General features: G+C 34.9%; 1 protein-coding gene across 50 annotated transcripts in view; it reads right to left on the reverse strand.

Annotated features, from left to right (window-relative positions):
* ubtfl (upstream binding transcription factor, like) overlaps positions 1 to 22,425 on the reverse strand; it is a 29,824-nt gene that overhangs the window by 2,282 nt on the left and 5,117 nt on the right. For 3 of the 50 annotated variants that reach the window (XM_068223456.1, XM_073914206.1, XM_073914210.1), the window contains exons 4-19: positions 20,744 to 20,827; positions 20,477 to 20,632; positions 18,892 to 18,956; positions 18,690 to 18,810; positions 18,439 to 18,549; positions 15,222 to 15,349; positions 14,881 to 15,022; positions 13,698 to 13,739; positions 13,509 to 13,622; positions 13,231 to 13,386; positions 7,048 to 7,158; positions 6,534 to 6,619; positions 6,232 to 6,421; positions 3,142 to 3,189; positions 1,760 to 1,825; positions 1,399 to 1,512 (exon numbers count right to left, since the gene is read on the reverse strand). In XM_068223456.1, coding sequence (XP_068079557.1) covers positions 1,399 to 1,512; positions 1,760 to 1,825; positions 3,142 to 3,189; positions 6,232 to 6,421; positions 6,534 to 6,619; positions 7,048 to 7,158; positions 13,231 to 13,386; positions 13,509 to 13,622; positions 13,698 to 13,739; positions 14,881 to 15,022; positions 15,222 to 15,349; positions 18,439 to 18,549; positions 18,690 to 18,810; positions 18,892 to 18,956; positions 20,477 to 20,632; positions 20,744 to 20,827 — 1,734 coding nt within the window. 50 annotated transcript variants of the gene reach the window in all.

Below are 22,425 nucleotides of genomic sequence, written 5' to 3' on the forward strand. Positions count from 1 at the left end.
TAAGAAAATATCAGTTTGCAACATCAAACAGCGAAACGAGCAGTTTTTAATGTCTAAAAATGAATGGAAGTGAATAAGACCGGAAGTCTCGAGTCAAAAAATATTCAAATGGCTGCGCCCAATCGTCAGCGAAAAATAAGGTGAATAGAATGACTGCACAGACCTAATATAGACCATTTTAAGGGGTGTAAACAAAAACAATGGTCCTAACATAATTCTTGTTTTACACTTTTAATTTCTATAGCTTTTGAGAATCTAAAATGCGCCACATTTTGATAAATAATGTTTTGATAGCTGTTTTAACATTACGTTATGATTAAATTGCCTCTTGTAATAAAATAGTTTGAAAACAAACAGGAAATGTTCATGGGCCAATGATGTCACCCCATTGAAATAAGTCTATACTGATACGCATCCAATTTCCCAACTTTTAAATTCTCTGAATACATTACCAAATATAATTATAATTAACTACATTTATGTTAAAACTTAACATGTCTTAAGATGTGCAGGGAGGAAATCTGAAGTGTTGCATTATATTAGATCTGTGCAGTAGGCCAGTGTTTTTTCAACCATGTTCCTGGAAGACCACCAGCACTGCATGTTTTGGATGTCTCCTTTGTCTGTCATATACTTTTCAGGTCTTTCAATCTCTGCTAATGAGCTGATGATCTGAATCAGGTGTGTTTGGTTAAGGAGACATGGAAAATGTGCAGAGCTAGTGGTCCTCCAGGAACATGGTCGAGAAACACTGCATTAGGCCACTAAATATCATTCAGCCAAAAATATCAATATCAATGAGCCAAAAGAGAAAAACGGCCAAAAATAAGAGCTGAATGCTATTCTGCACCACACTGCCAAGTGTTAAGCGCTGGTTTCACTCTCTCTCCAGCAAAAGTCACTGTGTACTCGAAGACATCAACACCGAACACGGAAAGCACTGACCTATGAAACCCATTCATTTCAATGGCTTGTTCTTCGCAAAGACAGTTTGTTGCTGTGCCGACGAAAGTGCAAGAGTAGCTCCTGCATGCTGATGCTTGCAGTTGTGCCACTGTTGCCAATGGAAATGCTGGTAAATCAGTTTTGGCCCAGAATTTTTATTTCACTGCATCCATATAACAAACCTACTATCTGTGCCCTTAATGTTGCTCAAACAGCAGGAAAAAAATAGCTCGCTTACATTTCATTCCATTTCTGCATTTCTTCTTACTTAAATGCTCTTGTTAGATGTCTTGTTTTTTTTTAATAACGATGATAAATAATGATAAAAAAACTGTCCTGTGGTCATTTTAAAAGTATTAATTACTAATAAAAAACTGGCAGAATTGGATGCACTGAGATGAATCCAGACTGAAGATATCGCCCAGCCCTAGTTTAAACCAAAGCAACATTAACCTCATCATCTTCGTCATCCTCATAACTATCCGTGCTGCCAGACGACTCGTCATCATCATCCTCCGAATCGGAAGTGTCTGTTTTTTCGTCGTCGTCATCGGAGTCTGATGTGTCCTGCTGGAAACCAAGAGTCACACATCTCTCAAACAGGCAGCTACACAGGTGTATCGGTGTACCAGCACATTTACACAAAAAACACTCTCAGCAGAAATCCGCAAACTAAAATACAATGCAACACCCTTAAACAGAGTCCACAGACTGTGTGGGTGATTAGCCCAGAGAGAGCGGGCGTTACCTTGGCCCGGTACGCCATGGAACGCTTGCCCCCCCCGGGACCCACTGTTGCGGCTCTGGCACCTACCGCCTTCCCCTTGGTGACGCGCACTTTGGCCCCGGGACCTTGAGCTTTTGTTGTGCTTCGCCGTTTCTGTGAGGGCAGAGAGAGGACGGGATGGGGGTGCAAGGACAGAGCAGCACAGGAAAAAAAACACAGACGTTCAAGCTTGAGTAATGATTAGTCGCACCACAGTACAGCCTTAAGTATATTATACATTCAATCATGTTAGTTTGCTGACATACATGCACTACTGCTCAATAGATTGGGATCAGCACATTTAAAAAAAAAAAAGAAGCCTATTCTGCTAACCAGGGCTGCATTTATTTGGTAATACGTATGTAAGTAAGTAAGGCAAATAACAAACTGACCGGCTTGTTCAACTTTTCTTGGTCACAATTTGACCACTTGAATAATTAAAAATTGTATTGGTCTTAAAAGCCTTTTTCTATTGATAATTTTCACAATTGATGTTGGTATAGCAGTCAAAAATGGGATAAATGAGATCATGTTGGGATCAAATTCTGGACTTTGTCAGTTGGGGTTGGGGGCAGTGTGTGTGTGTGTGGGGGGGGGGGGGGTCTACGGGCGTGTGATAATTATCAGGGTTTATGATTATCATATGACTATTATCAGTGTAGTAAACTGTTGGGCAGCTTCATAGTTGTGGAAAGTGTTATATGGCAGCATTTAAAAGTAAGATTAAAAAAGGTGTTTACTTTAATACACCAAAGATAAATTTAAATGTTTAACAGAAATATTAGAGACACGAAGAACGCAAAATATTATAAAATTTCTAAAATTGATTGATTAAACATTGAAAATTATAAGTAATTATATATTATAATGATAACTATATATAATAAAACTCACTATAAATGATTGACTAAGAGTAATATTTATATAATACAACAGTATAGTAATGATTTCTTAAAGTTCATGTGACTGAAGACTATATAATGTTCAATGGAAACAGTATCGGGTTTAACCAATGATGCGCATTTAAATAAGAAAACAGTTATTTTAAATTGTAATAACATTTCAGTTACATTTGTACCGTATTTTTCATTGAACAAATGCAGCCTTGGTGAGCAGATCAGGCATTTTATCCAAAACATTTTTAAAAATCTTACTGATCTTTGACCAGTAGTGTATGAGATTCTGAAGTAAGGAAATAATGGAGCCATATGTGATTGTATGGGCAGAATCAGCCTTTACATGCAAAGTCAATCAGCTAATCAATCAGAGTGCCGAATCTTGCCATGCAGTGCAGGGGGTTTGGGTACAGAGAAGAGGAAATCACAATCTCAGCTACATGATCGACTGTGTAAGAAGTTATGCTAATATACTGAGCTCTGCATTATAAAGCGCAAGTGACAGCAGCCAATATGAAGTTTGGGACTGCTTACCGTAGAGGAGAACTCTTTATAAACTGCACGCTCCTGAGGGGATAGTGACTTGGAGAGAGAAAAGAAAGAAAAAACAGAGGGAGAGATGTCACTACACACTCAAACTCACTCTAGTCACACATTTATTTTTGTAATCAAGTCATGGATGACAAAGAAAGAATATTTTGAACATACACTAATTTCTTTAAAGAATTCACGTTTTCAAATATTTCAGCTTTAGTCGACAATTTATTTTAAGTAAAAATAAATATATATTTAATACACTTTTTATATTTCAAATGAAGATTTCAAACTTTTTAGTTTGCAGAAAGCTATCTTTTATTAGCCTGAGGTAAATACAGTAATACTTCAAAATAATTTATTAATTTTAATATTTATTTCTAGATTTATTAGGACATTAGTTGTACATGCCTTAAAGCAAACATTAATTCACCATGACCTTTCATGAACGAGTAATGAACGATTGTTTTTTTATGAACTAACATTGACAAAGGTAAATAAATGTTGTCAAAAATTAAAGTTCAATGTTAATCATTGTAATGTGAGGTTAACATGACCTTATTGTGTTATTGTTTGTAATTAATATCATACCTGTATTTGAACATACTGTTTTTTTATATAAATGCACAAGCAGTTTTTCTAAAATTAAGAAAATGCTAAAAGTATAAAAAAAGATGTACAATGAAGTATAAAAATATAGGTAGCGTTTTATTTTAAGGTGTCCTTGTTACACGTTCCATGTACTTACTATAATTACACAATAGAGCTGCATGATTTTGAAAAAAAAAATACAAATAAATAAATCGGACATTGAATGTTTTGTTTTTCTGCAATATACATTGCGACATGAATATAATTTTACCAGATCGATTTAAAAATTGCTTGATTTGGAAAGATTTAATTCATTTAGATTGATTGGGAGGATCAAGTGTTTTTCTATGCAGTGCATTTACATAAAATATAATAGCTTACAAGCATTGAAAGATTTGACAGAGCAAAGGTAAAGTGAAATAAACAGTGCAGATACAGAAATTAAACAAAAAAAAAATAACATGGTTATCTTTGTATAAATGATTTTAAAATAATAATATCTTTATCCAAAACAAACAAACAAAAAGCACCCAGGGGGTATCTCAAATTACAGAAAATCTCAAACAACAGAAATCAGTCCAAGGCACTCGAAAAATGTGGAAAATTAAAAACAAACATAATTTTCCACATTTTCTGAGTGCCTTGGAATAATATATTCATCTTTTATATATTAATAAATAATCTAATCTTGCAATGTGACTATTGTGCACATATATCAATGCCCAAACAATATATTGTGCAGCCCTATTAACCAATTACAATTAATTATACATAATTACATTTAACAAACCCTAAACCAAACCCAAATTCTAACTCTAACCATATAGTAAGCACATGTAATTAATTGATGTTACTCAGTAGTTAAATAAGGTGTTACACTGTTAAAAAAATCTAAAAGAAAGATGTAGAAAGGTTTTCTTTTATTCATTTTAATTTTTTTGAATGATTTTTTTTTTTACTGCATTATGAAATCAATCATAGTAGAGTCACTAAGGTATGTTTATGCTATTATCAAGCATAATAAATGAGAAATCTAGAATGTCCAGACTAAGACGCATGTAAAAAAAAACAAAAAACGGATTTCGTTTTTTTAGATGTAATGTAGGTATGTAGAAAAAAATCCTATATTTTTAGGTCCATCTGGACACATCCCTCAAAGACTGTTTAAACTAATTCTATTAAGATTTTTAAATATATTAATACAATGTCACTTTTGACTTGTTTCCACTGGCTGGTACAGTACGGGTTGGTACAGGTCACCTTTATCAGGCTTGTGTTTCCACTACTTAAAGGGTACTAATGTACTCTTTTGTTGGGCGTTGTGTACGACAAAGTTTCAGTCAACACCATTCTCCCTCGAGAAAATGTCTAAAGTAAAGCTGTACGAGTTGCTTACATATCATATGAGAAGCACTTCTCACAAAACAGATGCTTTATACACATAAATACTTCTGTATTAAAGTTTATTACTAACTCTTCTATGAACATGAGTTGATTATAACTGCAGATCAATGACAGTGCCAAATAGCCTACTGTAACGTCTGTGATTATATAAATAAATAAATGCAACATGTATGAACACATACAGACCCTTACAGTCTCTGATATGTTAACAAATACAAGAGAACTACACAAAAGCAGACATCTAGTCCTTATTTAGGTTCAAAAACAACACAAAATATAGCCAGTGAAAACCTCTTATATGTGTCTTTAATCTTCAGCAGCACATGTAGCCTCTTGTTAGAAAATAATTCTATCATTCCGAGTTCATAAGGTGTGTGTGTTCATAAGGTTCATAAGTCCAAAAGGTGATGATATAGTTAAACATGGCTGTTTGTTAACGTTTGCTGAAAAAATGTGCTCCTTTTTTTCCGGCTTCTCCATTGTATTTTCGCGTGCCACTCTTGCGTTTGTCAGTTTCTGACAGGATTGCGTTTCAAAAGCATGCCAATAATTAAGCACACGTTATTATCATGAGCTCAAGAAGTTTATATTTGAAATGACAGACATGCGGCATGCGCAAGCAGGTAAGTGAAACCGCTCCTGCTTCAGACTGGCTCGTAAATAACTACAAGGCACAGGGTAAATCTGCTCTTCTTTTTGGCTTTATGGCTGTTCATCAAGACGACGACAAGGTTTGTTTGAGCCCGGGTCGACCATGGCTCATTATTATATGTTTATATAATTCCGCTGTAATCTCTTGGCTGTGTGTGTATTTAAAACATGGCGGATCCTTTGTTTTCATTCTAACTCGTTGCGTGAGCGAGTGACCCATCTCTGTAAATCAATAGCGTTCACCTGCGCGTCTAGCTCCGCCTTTTGGTAACCTTTCAAAAGGGTGCCGAAAAAGTAGTACGGTACAATTCAGTACGCTTTTTGACAGTGAAAACGGCCATAAAAGTGTACCAAACAGTCTCGTATATACTTTATAAACTAAAATCGTCTTTAATTTTACTACATTTTTGTCCACAGATGTGAACGATTGAAAAAACTTCCTACCTTCACCCAAGCTTCAAGTTCAGCTTTGTACTCGAGCTGTTGTTCCTCCACCTGTTTTTTATATTTGTCCTTCTGGCTTTGGCTAAGTTTGTGCCACCGTTTGCCAATCTCCACCATGCGCTCCTTCAGGCTGAAGTGATTCAGCTCGCCGTTGGTTAAGAGTTCCTGAGAGAACATTTGATAACCGCTCCTGAGAGTCAAGAACAGAAGAGGAATGAGTGCTGAAACAGATGAAACAGTATTTGTTTTTAAACTAGGAAGGTGTCTCTTAGAAATCAGCAAAGTAAAAATGGCAAACTCACACAGGGGGCTTTTTAGGCTCGCCATCGAATTTGGGTTTTCTCTGTCCTTGTCCTGACAGAACCGTTCTCATCTCTAACAGCTCCCTCTGCACAATAAAAAACAAAAGAAAGAACATGAAAATAAAACTGACTTTATTCCTCCTTAACGCCAAGTCCAAACATAATTCATGCCGAAATGCTCATGACAACAGATGAGCAGATTAACCAAATGATTTGTTTACACAACACAGATATATACAAGTGCAAGAGCGAACATATCTAATGTTGTCAGATTTATCAAGAATAAGTGACAAAGCACTGAAATGATGGTGTCATGCTCGTTGAACAGTAATACTGTACAAGCTCCACCAACAGCACAAACTGAGCATATACACATTGTGAAACATGAGCATCCATTGCAGACCCCTCTGCCTCTACTCTGGTTAGGGGTGACCAACATTTTGACATTTCTTCAGCACAGGTGAGAAGACAGTGGTCAAAACGTCTGGTCACTGACCACGGTTCGGTACTGAACCTCGTATCGCTTCTGGTCCTCTGCAGCTTTCTTGATCCACGGAATCTTCTCCTTCTTTTCCATGGCCTTCCAAGCGGCGTCCATTGCATTCTGTGCTTTCTTCCGGTCGCTCTGTGAAGAGTTTAAAGGAGTCATAAACTGAGATATCGAAATTTCCCATGATTTTTAAGGTCTTAGAACATTACATATTAGAATAAAACAACAAGTTTGTTCCAATTTCATCACACTAAACTAAGATCTGTGTCTACATCCACATCACAGCCTGTTTAGCTCCGCGCACAGATTCATGTATGCACAATTCTACACTGAATTTTCAGAAAGCTTGAAACTAAAATTCAGTGATCAGGGCAAACTTTTTCCAGCTTCACCTTCTTTCCAAAGTCAAGATATTTCTAGAGAAAGCCATTCATGCTTTTATCAGCTCTCGTCTGGACTATTACAATGCACTTTATGTTGGAACTAAAGGTGCAGTATGTAAGTTTGACACCCAGTGCTTGAACTAGGTATTGCACGCCTGGATCAAAACAAACGCAAGTGCAGGTTGCCAGATTGAGAACAGGGGGCTGTTCCAGAAAGCAGGTTATGTGACATACCCGGGTAAGTTTGAGAGTAAGTAGGTGGATAACCTCAACTTTGGTTCCAAAATCGAAGGTAACTTCTGGGTATGTTAAGTAGCCATAGCAACTTACTCTCTGAAGATAACCTGCTCCGGAGCAGGTTATGTTCAGAGAGTAAGTTGCTATGTTTTAGAGTTTGTCTGTTTTAGAGAGTTTACTGAGCATTGCGTGCTCTTTTGATGGGAATATTTATGGATGTGGACACACAGATACAAGTTTTTTCGTTGTGAGAGGGTTATAAGTGCATAGTTTTTTTCATAAACAAATTCATAATGTCAATGTATTTAACAAACCTTTTTGAAATCAAATGTGACAAACCGCGGGTCTGCGCTTACCATAAAAAACATTCAGTGCTGCTCTTTGTATTCGCGTCAGGGCATTTTAGGCAACTGTACAATGTGGCAGTAGGACCACCTGTACAGTATGCCTGGCACTGAACTGTTTTTTACACTTTCGTACAGTTCCTTGGTCATAAATCACTGCGTATCATTACACAGATGATTCAGAGCACGGCAATAGCGTAGTGGACAGTGCGTCGATAAAGAAAAACGGAGCGCACAACGGAGCGAGTTCGAATCTCACTTACAGATCTTGTGTTTTTTCTCTCCTTCTGCACCCTCACATTTTTCTGTATAATATTATAAGTGGCAGCTTTGTCTTTTGTAGGAAAATATATCTTTAATTTTAGATGTAGGACGTCATTCTTATATATATACATTCACGCACACACACACACCTACATTTTTTAATATAATATTTTTTTCAGGGTTTCTAAATGCTATTGTGTGCATTAATTGCAGCCGATTTTAAAGCTCCATCAGTCACTAAAGGACACTGATAAAATAAAATTTGTCCAAAGTATAAGTGTGCAGGTACAACTTAATTTTCTATCCTTAATCTTTTGGTGTTTCAACTATTAAACTCATTACTGCTTCCACTTACCAGCTCATCACACACCCCACCTCATCACTATGTTGAGGCTAAATGGCTGATTTTCAGGAAGTAATGATTCAAGTGTATACCACAAATATAGTAAAAAAAATAAAAAACTATAAAGCAAATGTTGCTTAACACAATGTTTATTTTTATTATATTTGTATTATAAAATAGGATCATTACTGGGCACTACATTGTTACTTACTGGAGGACAAAAGATACCCTTTTCTGCCTTATACGATGACACACCCTACCTGCAGCCTGACCCAGAGGAAATCTCAGTGACCCAAGCAGACAAAACAGATGGAAGAGTGCTAAAAAATATAATTAATCAAAAAACTATGTTTAATCAAATAGTTTGGTCTGTTCATTTCTTCATTTCCTGAAATAAAATGAATGATTTTGTACACTGCTTTATACACACACCTTTCAACGTGCAACATATTTTTCATATACATTTCTCACCTTAAGTTGATGCTCATGTGACTTTATCTTTGAAGATGGACCTTATACAGCTACTTTAGAATTTAAATATGTAGATAAAAGATTTTGTGATCCAAGAGTAATATTCAAATATGGAAAAGTGCAGAAAATTCTTACACTGCTTGTTAGTTGAGGCAGAAGGAACTTCGTCTGCATGCAAAATAAAAAGAACCTAAAGCTATCTGACAACAATCACTTACAACAGTGACAGAGTGTGTGGTTTAAGTCAAAAACTCAACCACTGAAAAGCCTTTATTATAGGACACAGCAGTTAGACAGGCCTCTTTCTATTAGCTGCATGTCAGAAAGAATATTCTAGAGTGTTAAATAAAGAGCTCCAGTAATTAAATATTACCTTTTATGATAATGTTTCTGTGTTTAATGACTTTGGACAGAGTTCTAGCTCCAGAAAGATTACAATTTCTATAAGCCTTATTAGTCAATACACATATTGTGGCCTTAAGAAATTAATGGCAAGAAAAATAAATGCATGAATGGTTACACAACATACTCAAAAAGGATGTTAAAGAGTAGTTTAATTTATCATTACAATAAAATGGAGGGTGGCATGTGTAATTTAATGAACTAATACATTTTCTTATTATTTATTTTTTATTTTCTTATCTATTTCTTATTCTATATTTCTTTCCTTCGTTGAAGCAGATGTGTAATCTCTGTGTTTAAAACCTCCAGCTTCGCCTTTGTAAAGTGCGTTGCCCTTTTTTTCTCACCGTGACTTTCTATGGTGACTCGTGAATTCGGCGATCTACTGAAAATGCCTTCAGGTGTGTGCCGTGCACGCGCATTAACCCGCGGTTATCTTCAGGAGGTTGATTTAACTAACTCTTGTCACCTGTTTTGGAACCAACATACTCGCGGTAAGCAGGTTTTGGGTAAATCAACCGAGAGTTTAGGTTTTAGCAGATGGTAAGTTAACCCAGCTTTCTGGAATACCCCCCAGGAGTGATTGATTTAAGTCGTTTGCTAAATAAAAACAACAGCACATGATAGAAGGAATATTTTTAATATTAAAAAAAGTTATTGTTCTTACTAACACCTGGACTTTATATTTTAGAAACAGCTTCTATTTCTCACAGTGGAACAACAGAAAGCAATGATCACCTCAGGTAAACCTCATGTGCTTTATTCAGTGTTAAATGCTAACAATGTGAGTTTGAATGCCATTTTACATGACATTTATTGCCATACTACTGAAAGCAGCACTAGATCACCTCAGATCTTGAAAATAAAATAAACACATATGAGTGATTCAGCATGTACATTCAATAATGTTAAAGAGGGTAAATATTTATTAATTCGATTATAAACCTTATAATTTCATGCATATTCTTTGCTTCTGAATGGCTTTTTTTCTGTCGTGTTTCGTCTAGTGCAAACTGATAAATTGCTTATCACTGCATATCTAGTCACGAAGCATGTTGTTAGGACACAGGGTTACAATGTAACCTGCTCATCTAATGTTTACACTCGTAAAAATTAAGTAGTTTGCTAATTAATAACCTCATGTGTAACTCTGAATCTGCGTTTTGTTTCAGAGTCTGCTACTGTCTACCAGAGGTCGCATTTCAGTCATGGATGCATGCTTTCAGAGCCTTTCTAAATGAATGAATGAATAATTAATTGAATAAATGAAACACACGGTTTTCCACCAAGGCAACCCGGGGTGCTGAAATATAATTGGCTAAACTGTCATTGGGCAGGTTAAAATGACCAAAACAAGGACAGCGTTCCGGCACCAAGGGTTCTTGAAATAAAAAAGCTAAAAGTTTTCAAAGCAAAACTTTAGAATTGAAGCAAACAATGGCATATGTTTTGAGAAAAGCTCTCATTTTTGGCTGCAGATATAAAATACAATGTAACGTAAAAATAATGTCCAAAAAAATCTTAATAATAAGAAAATTAAAGCAACACTATATAGTTTTCAGACCTTAAAAAGGTCTCTAAAATGATTTCATTAGTAGAACAACTCTTAACTGAATGAATTCTCACACTTTAATTGTACACTCGTTATCGCAATGCATTATGGGATTGGTTGAGTGCACTTCAGAACGTTCACTATGATGATTTTAGACACCTCTACAAATGGTTGCTCCCTCAAATAGTGCACAATTTAATGGTACAGGGGTCAAATTCAGATACAGTCAGAAAGTAATCGGACAAAAGCCTGAGCATGAATCAATATCAGATGGACCTACATTCGGTCTAGTTCATGTTTTTAACGGTTATTAAAATAAAGATGCTCTGTTACTTTACAGTCTTACAAACTTATTTCAATGCCAGATATATAGGTTATTAGTATTTTATGTGGTAAATGGGCTTCTTTGCTGGGCTGGTGGACATGGTCTCCAAATAAGGTTTCTGAATGTGCCCATTCTATCAACTAAAAGTCAACAAATTTGCATTTAATGCTCTGTCCACAGGGAAGCTTACACATCTCAGTTGCAGTATTAACAATACTGGTAGCAAAAATATTAAGCTTATAAACAACATGGGGGAAGCTGTAAGCAAAAAACATAATGTTGCTTTAAAGCAGCTTTTCTGCAGGTTTCTTCAAATCAAATTTAAGACCTGTTTAAGACCATTATGAATAAAATCTTTGACTTATACAGGGCTAAACACTTTGCTGATCACTTGTTTCTAATGACTTGTTTATTTCTTTAACAGTTTTTGTATTAATGGAAGATCATGTAAAGGGATGTGTTGCTTTAGTTTTAGTTTTCTTTCCCTGATTAGGGAATTTAATTTGGAGACTTTGCTGTAAAAATTCCTAACAGCTATTGCTAATTATCTCTCTTTGCAATAAAAAACTTAAATATAAAAAAGAAGTTTCGAAATGATTTTAGGTGATTGAATGTTGGCCAAATTGGGTAGCTTTACTTGGACATAGGGAAATAAAGACCTGTTTAAAATGATTTAAGGCCTACAACACAATATTTCAGTGAATTTAGGACTTTTTAAGGCCTAAAATTTTGTTTTTGAAATTTAAGACTTTAAGACTTAAGACCCCACAGACACCCTGTAAAGGCACAGATAATTCAAAAATGAAAATTGTCATCATTTACCTACTCTTCACTTGTTTCTGTTGAACACAAAAGAATATATTTTTGGAGAAAACATGTAATCAGTGACCTCCATAGTATTTGTTTTATCTACTATAATTGTCAATGGTTACAGGTTTTCAATGTCAATGTCAATTTTATTTATATAGCACCATTAAACACAACCAGAGGTTGACCAATGTGCTGCACAATACACATCACAACAGAGAAAAATATAAAATTATAGCTAAAACAGATCATTTTCATTGATAAACTGAAAAATCAAAAAGATAGGTTTTCAAGATTTTAAAAAAGACAGAGATGAAACCGATCTAATACAGAGGGGCAAAACATTCCACAACCTAGGATCAGCTACTGCGAAGGCACGGTCAGCTCTGCATTTCAGCCTCGACTTAGGAATGCATAATAATCCCCGTTTAGATGACCGAAGAGACCAACCAGGCTGATTTTCAATTAACATGTCTGACAAATAAGAAGGTGCCAGGCCATTTAAAGATTTAAAAACCAAGAAAAGAATTTCAAAAGTGACTCGACAGTGCACAGGCAACCAGTGCAAAGAGCTTAAAACTGGTGTGATGTGGTCATGTTTCTTAGTAAAAGCCTTGCAGCAATATTTTGAACTAATTGTAAATGAGATAAGGTTTTCTGACTAATCCCAAAGTATAAGGAGTTACAATACTCCAATCTAGTCGTAATAAAAGCATGGATTTAAAAAAATAAATAAATTCTAGATAAAATAGATTTGACTGTATTTAAACATCGAAGCTGAAAGAAACTTTTAAGCTATCTTCAAAACATTGTATTTTGTGTTCATCTAAAAAAAGGAACTCAACGGTTTAAAACCACTTGTATATTTTCATTTTTGGGTGAACTATCCATTTGACAACATGTACTTAACAATAGTTTTAGGGTAGTAATTAGATGTGGTTTACACTTAGTTGCATGCAATTATGCATAACTTACTGTTATTAGTACAGCAAATGTAATGTGTAACAAGAACACTGCAAGATTAAGATAAATACTACATCTTTCTTTAGCATTCTGTGATTCAGTCAAGTCTCTCTTACTCTGTATTTAGCCAGATAGTCTCCTATCACGCTCTGCTGCCACATCTCTTCTGGAGTCTTAGGCGTTTCAGGAAGCCGTGTTTTCTTCTTACTGTCTCGCTTCTCTTTTGAAAGTCCATGCACCCACTGATCCAGCTCAGGGTCACGAACCCGATCCTACAGCACAACAACAACAAAAAAACATTACTGCACTCTGAAAACAGACAGTTTTAGACATAATAACACCAGAGAATTATAGCATGCAGGTAAATAAATAAGGACACCTTGCAGATGCCCACCTTCGCAGATGGGGATTTGGCCCTTAGGGGGCTTCCTGCGCCCCCTAAGCTCAGCCTGGAGCCACCCAGCTTCTCCTCTCCCATCACTCGCTCTCTCTCCTCATCTGGGAGACTCTGCAGAGGAACAAAGATTCAGAAATTCAACAGTCTCCATTTTAATAGTATGAGTTTATTGTGACTTGTACTTACTTCAAGGAACCTCTGAAGGTCAATCTCGTACTGTTTCTTTTTCTGATAAGAGAGATGAAGATTGTTAGATTCATCTATATCTAAAACAAATTTAAATGCAATAATGGTGTTAATAAGAACTCTAATAACAGCATTAACATTGTAAAGAGCCCCTAATATGGGTTTTTAAAAATGACCTTCCATGCAGTGTGTAACACAGCTCTAAGTGAAGTGAAATATCCAGCTAAAGCTTAAATCGGAAAGTGCATTATGTTTAAAACTATTGATTCATCTATAAAGGAGTCAACTCAGAGTGGTTCAAATGAATCGGGGTAACAAATCTTAATACTCAATGTGTGTCATGGTTAAGAATAGAGCAGTATGCCGGTGGCATTAGGCTCACACATACACTCTGACTACTTCAAAACTGTTGATAAGCCATGCTGGGCATTTCTCTCTGTCTCATGCTATACACAGTTGACCAATCGCAAAAGACTGGGTCATCGGACCAATCAGCACAGATTAGCATCGTGCTAAGGAGGGCTTTGGGAACAAATGAATAGCTGTACAAATCAAACAGGAGTCGTTGGGATAATTAGTTAAAAATAAATGCATATTATAAGACAATGAAAGTGTTTTTTGACCTTGCATGCATATCAGATTGTTGTTGGAGACTCCCAAAACCAAAATATGACTTTTTTTTATGCATAAAGTAATATGAACTATGCCCTTTCATCAGTTTTACTGAGAGCTTTGTCAATGAATAGTAACTTTTTTCCCTCGTTTTCCTATTTATTTTGAACAAAATTAATGTCTTAAACACTTGTTTATATCTCTTTTATATACGTTTATAAAATGTATTTTGGAGTTTTCTATTTATCAACCAATACTCAAACAAACATACAGTTTCTACAGAAATGTCAAGCAGACCTAAAAAAATATAAATGTTTCTTGAATGATTTGTGTAACACTAAAGGTCGAAGTAATGGTTGCAACTTTCCCATAAAAAAAACACTTCTTCTGATCCCAAACTTTTGGTCTGAAGATACAATAAATATTCACATACATATTATATTGCCCATCTGCTTTCTAAAACCGAGGCCAGCAGCATTTACTAGTCAAACACTGAAACCTTTTTCAATGAACATTACTTGCTATTCAGTTTTTTGGGTTAAACAATCAAGAGTGGATGGTTCTGGCAGACCTGTTCGCATCTTTTCTGGAACGCGTCCTTCTCTTTCTGGGTCATCATCTTCCACTGTTTACTGCACAGCACCATTCGCTCCGTACTTGGCACGTCCTTCATGTTTACCATTAGTTCAGCACAGTATAGAGAATAGCCATTTCTGCAGAGCACAACCATAAAATACTGTATATATGGCAAACACTGCTAATATAATAAACCAAAATTTTAAAATGGTCAACAGCAGCAAATCTTGGAATAACGACCAAGTTTTTGGGAGATAATTTTGCATAAGCAATGCTAAACAACTAAATTAAGAAATTCAGAAGAAAACCAAAGGCTGTAAGTGGTTTGAAACATACGGTGGTGGTTTGGTTGGCCGGCCATCAAACTTGTCCTTAAGCTGCCGTTCAGCCTTGGTCAGGACCGATTTGACGTGCTCATCTGAATTAGCATCTGGATGAGCTTCAATATAAGCTCTCATGGTGTCCTGTATGAGTAAAACAATATTTGAACAAAATACCCAATCCCTCTAATAAACAAAGATTTCATCCCATTAGCATAGTTCCATATGGTTCCAACTGAGTTTAACATGTAGTTTTTTGGGGATCAGTTCACAATTGATCAGCCGAAACCCATTGCCGTTTCCACCTGATTGATTCATCTAAGTTTTAGCAACCATGTAGTAAACCTTTAAATACCCCTAAAACTGTAAGTAAGTATAATTGGGTGAAAATATTCAATTCAATTCAGCTTTATTTGTATAGCGCTTTTACAATGTAGATTGTGTCAAAGCAGCTTCACATAAATGGTCATAGTAACTGGAACAGTGTAGTTCAGTTTTTAGTGTGACCCACTAGAAAATACTGCCTTAATAGCACACCTTTTTCGGTCCATAAACGTAGGGTCTTGGAAATGCAGTCAATGTGGTTCTCCAATTCGATAGATGGTGCAATTACAAATAAATTAGGGTGCTACAAATGCTCTCCTGTAACGCAGCTAGGTAATATTGATTATTTACTGTTCGGATAATATTGTTATTTAGGAACATTTGTCTTGAAAATATTCATTTAAAAAACTCAAAATATATCTATTTCTATACCTAACTCACATATTTAATTATCAAGAAATAATTCTAATGTCTAATTTTCATTGTTTTTGTGTTTACCAAATTAAACATTTGCATAAAGCATCTATTTTCTCTATTGTCATTTTGTTTTTACTATTATTAATATTTCAGTGAATTTCTCATTCACTTTTTGAAAAATAAAATATAAGAAAACTATAATTCTGTTTTAGACATGCCTTGTGGTAACTGGTTTGAGATCAGCATCTTGAGTTTGAAATGGGGAAAATGTCAACTCTCTTACTGGTTTCAAAAGTTGAACAATAATTCAAACACCTATTAGGACTGAAATCAAAAGCTGCTTTTCCACTATCGTGCCAAACCGTTCTAAGAACACTTCGGTACGGTTACGGTTGTTTCTCCACTGAGCCTGGAACGGCGCGGCACGATTACAAACCGTTCTCGGCCCGGAATTCTCGGCACGGTTAGACAACCGTGCTGAACTGTGCTGACAGATTCTGTGTTGACGTCGCGACTCGGTTGCTAAGCTACCACAGCTGGCTCAGCAGAAGCACGCTAGTCATCAGACATCCTCAATAAACTGCAGTACATTTAATATAAAATAATGATCCAGGTCTAAACGATACAGTTTGAAAAGGGTTTTTAAACCATAGAGTAGTCTCTGGCAGAGAAGTGAATAACTCATCACATTCTTACGAAGATATTTTATTCATTAAAGTTATTATTTTATTGACTTGAATACAGACCTACTTCGCCTGCCTGAAAGTGAGTTTATTGCACGCAGCGCTGTATTCCACAGCACAAAACTCGCTCTGATCCGGGAGAGACATGCCAGCGACTTGCGCTGCTGACTTTTTTTTCCTGCTGCGCATCGAATAAAGCGAATAAAGCGAATAAAGTCACGCTTTGCATCGTCGATGTCCAAATTCCACAACAACATCACTATATCCATGGAACACGAACTTGCAGACTCTTTTAACAACGAGGAAATAATTGCACTTTTTAATTCAAAGCCAGGACAGCTTGTAATACCGGCGAGACCACCTGAAGGACAGCGTGTTCGTGTTGTAATGTCGGCCGTCCAAAAGACTTTGCTTGAAAGCTTTACGGAGCGGCACTGTAACTGTCCAAGGTACTGTTGTATGATTTATGTTATAGCATATGCACTAATAAACAATTCAAAAGAATGAATGAATTAAATAAATATGGATTCTTAAATGTCAGTATTGCTTTTACTCAAAAAATATCAATAGCTACGTTTTGACAAATGTTTTATAAAAATAAAATGAGCAATTTTCATCATTTCAGCTATAGGGAATTATATGATTCAGTTTTACATAAGTTATATGACATTTATGAGGCATGTAACATGTTTCTGTGTTTCTGTTTTTTTGTGGTGATCTTTAATATAGCTACGCAAATATTTTCTAAAACGTCTAGCAATAATTCGCCTACAGCTTGTTAGTTAATTATGAACACAAAATTATTATAATAAAAATAAAATGATTAAAATAAAAAGATAATAGAGCAGCATTTTGCTAAATATAATAGTGCTTTATATGCTTTAAATCCTGCAATATATGTGTTGTTTCATATTCGTTTTTTTTTCACTTGCCGCATTCGTTATTTAATGTTTGAATAGTAAAACAAATAACAACCAGCGCTTAATTGGTTTCATTTTACCATCAAAATGTAGTATATTTTATATCATTATCAACTTTTGATATAAAAACGCAGTGTAATTTAATTAATTGTTAAAAATGAATTAATTGAAGTGCTGTGTTTTTATTAGTGAAAGTGCCTGCTCACCTTTGACAAGGCCTGTCCAAAATTATATTTCAGCCACTATAATGCCAATGCACTATTATTGTTGTCTTATCATTGTTTATTTTTCTGTTATGTTCAGAGATTTTAAATATTATTTATTTCCCCTTCAATTATTTTCAATCATCACGTTACATTTTGGTAATTTTCCCTCCAAATAAAATTTAGCCAGAGCTGCGCAACATATAAATAAATAAGGGTGCACATTTAGCACCCCTATTTGATAGAACGGCATAACAGTGTTTAGTCACATGGTTGCTTTTGCTTTTATGAAAAAAAAAAAAAATAGTTTCGGCTCTTATTTAACTTTAATTGAACAAAGGGAGCCGTTTACATTGCGTTACCAAGGCAACTACTGATGCGTTTTGTGTAATGTTTTAAAGAGCTTTGTCGCAGCACGACAGTGGAAAATGAAACCGTATCCGTGCTGTCTGGCCCGGTTTGGCACGGAATGGAACAGTTCTGTTTAAAGAACGATTCAGCACGAGTGGAAAAGCGGCTAAACACTCCCTTTGACATTATCAGAAAATATGCATTGTTTTTATGGATTCAGTTAACTATAAATTATACATTTGTTTCATGTCATTCCAGTTTAAGGAATGAATAGACAATGCCTGAAATGTACATGGTGTAAATAGAGATTTTATGACACCAACAAAAAATCATACCTCATAATGTTTCTGCAGCTCTAGAGCTTTGCTGATCCATTTCAGCCTCTTTTTGTCTGATAACTGAGACCACTGTCTGCGTAACGCTTCCTTCAGCTCCTTCTGGCTCACCTACAAGTATCAAACATACAAATCCTTTCAAAAATAAGCAAAAACTTACAGAAATGACTGAAAGGCTCATTGTATGTTGCATAGCCAAAACAAGAGAGCATATGACCACTAGGGTGTTTTCCCCTGCCAAACTCTTTTACCTCGGGGTGGATTTTCATGTAGGTCTTCTTTTCATGGTTGTACCACAGCTGCTGAGGGGTCTTGGGCTTCTCTGGGAGGTCTGACTTCTTCCTCTCCTCTATTAAATCTGGGTGGTCCTCCCTAAAATCAATAGAAGCTCCTCACTGAATCACCAATAATAAAAAATAAGGTATTTGCGTATGAAGGAAAGTAGACACTGACTTGAATCGTGCCATGTTCTTCTCAAAAGACTCTTTCTCTCTCTGGAACTCTTGAATGTACTTGAGCTGACAAAAGTGCAATTTCCAAAGAACAACAGATGGCATTAACAAGCAATACTTATATGCATATTACTTATGACAGAAACAAGGCTTAAGTCTTTAAAAAGAAGGAAATTACACAAATGAAATCACTTTATTTGAATAAATAAACAGCACTTCTATTTAATTTTAAGAATTTAAGTTAAATTTCTGTTGCTATTGTTAAAATGCATTGCCACAATTTGACATTTAATGGGATAGATAGTTGTCAAACAGTTAAATCAGGGTGTCTTCCATCCATTTCCTATTTGTTTTTAGACAAAAAAAGAAAAACTAAGAAAACAGCTGTTTTTTGGCTCTTATTTTGCTCATGAAAAAAAAAAACAAGATTTTGGCTCCATTTTCATTTTTTGATTTAGTGTAAGAAAATGGATAAACGAATTTTTGGCCAACCAAAACTGAGCTTTTGACACCGTCCTCAAAATAATAGTTCAATATAAATATATAAATATATATATGATGATGATGATGATGATGATGAGCTGCAGATAAGTTATTAAAACTATTATGTTTAGAAATGTGTTAAAAAAACTTCCTAATATATATATATATATATATATATATATATATATATATATATATATATATATATATATATATATATTAACTATAATTTTGAGAGCGATAAAAATTTAAAAAGTATATATTTTTTGCTCCTACTATGTATATCAATGTCTGTTTTTTTCCAAGACTCTTTAGAACTTGTGTTTAATAGAGGGAAAATAAACATAAAAGTTTAGAACCACTTTAGTGTGAGGAGGAAATATTCATATTTAGGTGAACTATCCCTTTAAATCGTCCTGCAACAAAGCAAATTAACTATAATAACAATTTAGTAGTTTCATAGTTTGAGTTTCATTAAAAAAAAGACAAATTAAATTAAAGTAGTTCCTTTTTTAAGCATTTACAGGTTTCTTACACCTTTTTCAAAGTGAAATATAAGCACTTTTCAAGCACTTCCATGTGAGTTTTTAAAGTTTTCCAAAACTTTACAAGTGTGGCAAATTATAAAACACATATAAATACTTCATCATATTAAATCACATACTATTCATTATTTTATTCTTGCATATCAAGTATATCATGTTTAATCTGAAATTCTTTTACATGTTAAATTCAAAGGGTGCGGTGCAGATGAAAAAGGTCACGCTACAGGCACATGTGGAAACTCCAGAGTTTAAATTTTATCCTAAAGCAAAGAGATTTATTTATTTTTCTTTAAATAGTTAATAATAATTACTAATTTAGAAAGATACGATTATATAACAAAGCAACAAAATTCTATTTTCAAGCAGTTTATGCAAAATCTAATAATGCGAGGACAAATGCCATTTAATAAATTATACATAAATAAAATGTATAAATACTTCATAAATTTAGCTAAAGACTTAAAGGTTTCAACTATAACAACATACTAAATGTATGTAGGGGTATGAATTAAACTTGTGAAATGTATTTAATGTCAACTTCCCACAAAAAAAACTAACCTTTTTCTTTTCAGGAAGCTCTTTGTATTTTTTGGACAGAATCTTGGTGAGATCCAAATTGCTCATCTCAGGGTGGATTTTTGCATACTTGGCACGCTTCTCCATAAAGAAGCGAAAGTAGGGAGTGAGAGGTTTCTTCGGAAAGTCTGGATGCGTCTAAAACAGGGAAAAAGGCATAAACAGCACTATGAAAATTGCTCTGTTGGTTGACATTGCAAGGTACAACATGAAATGTTAGGATAAAAAACATATTTTTTGCATTCTTACCTTCAATTTTTTCCCCTTATAAGGATTCTTCACATATTCGATAGCATCGACAATGAGCTCTGTCATCGTTCTGTATTTACGCACCTGAGGTGTAAAAATGGTTACAACTTATTCAATGCAAACAACTGACTCATCATACTCGAGTCACCTTTTATGACTTTCTTTTCTTTTTTTTTTTTAGAAAAAATTGAGTGTTAGAAAACAGTAACCTAAGACTTTGATGGTAGAAAGAAATACAGTACTTTTTCTACACTCGAAAAAGGATGTTTGCTGTTTGTTAAAATGACTTATTTGAAGGTGCAGTATGTACGTTTGACATCCGGTGGTTGAACATGCCTGGTTCAAAACACGCAAGCGCAGGTTGCCAGATTGAAAAAAAAAAACAATGATCACCTCAAGTAAACCTCATGTGCGTTATTCAGTGTTAAACGCTAACAATGTGAGTTTGAATGCCATTTCAGAAGACATTTGTTGTCATATGCTGAACGCAGCACCAGATAGTTCACCTCAGATCTTGAAAATAAAATAAACCATTTGAACTTGAATTCTAGAACTGTGACTTAGTGCAAACTAACACATATCAGTGATTCAATATGTACATTTAACAATGTTTAAGAGGTTTAATATGTATTAATTGGATTATAAACCTTTTTTTTTTCTTTTTGGAGTGCAGTAAGTGCACTATTCTGTGCTTCTGAATGGCTTTATTTAAATTTCTGTCGTGTTTCATCTTGTGCAAACAGCCAAGTTGCGTATAACTGCAAATTTCATCATGTAGCGTGTTGTTAGAACATGCGGTTACAATGTAACCTGCTCACCTAATGCTCACGTTTGTAATATTTGTATTATTTGATAATTAATAACTTCATGTAGAACTCTAAATCTGTCTCATTTCAGAGTCTTCCACCATCCACCGGAGGTCGCATTTTGGTCACAGACACATACTTTGAGAGTCTTCATGACTGAATGAATGAAATACATTGTTTCCACCAAGGCAACTTGGGGTGCTGAAATATAATTGGCTAAACTAGTTTTGGACGAGTTAAAGAGACCAAAACAAAGACAGCGTTCCGGCAAGAAAACATATTTTCAATGCAGAATATCTGACTTCAGCATTGTTTTTTAGATAAATAACAATATTCACTTGGCATGTTTATTAAATATCTGAAAACATATTACAGTTTTTATATGCTTTAGAACAGTCAAAAACTTACATACAGCACCTTTAAAGTGAGCTTAAAAAACACAATTCTTGAGGTTTTTTGGGGAGGACACTTTTTTGTTGTGTGCTCCATCCACTTAAATTTGTAAAAACTAACTTAATTCCTTCATGTTGTTCCAACACAAAAAATGATTGTGTGGAACCCATAATTTATCACAGTCTAACATGTTAATTAGAAAAACAGTTTCTTAATGAATCAGATTCAATGAGGGTGAGTAAATAATGACAGCATTTTCCTTTTTGGGTGAACTTTGTAACACAACAGGAAAATAAATAAATAAAAATAAATTTAAATATGACTTTAATATTAAGTTCTATCAGCATTATTTGGAAAACAGGAGCATTATTGCTTAAGCCAGTGGTCACCAAACTTGTTCCTGGAGGACCGGTGTCCTGCAGGTTTTAGCTCCAAGCCTAATCAAACACACCTGAACAAGCTAATCAAGCTCTTACTAGGTAT

This window comes from Danio rerio, chromosome 2, assembly GCF_049306965.1.
Source record: "Danio rerio strain Tuebingen ecotype United States chromosome 2, GRCz12tu, whole genome shotgun sequence".
NCBI lineage: Eukaryota > Metazoa > Chordata > Actinopteri > Cypriniformes > Danionidae > Danio > Danio rerio.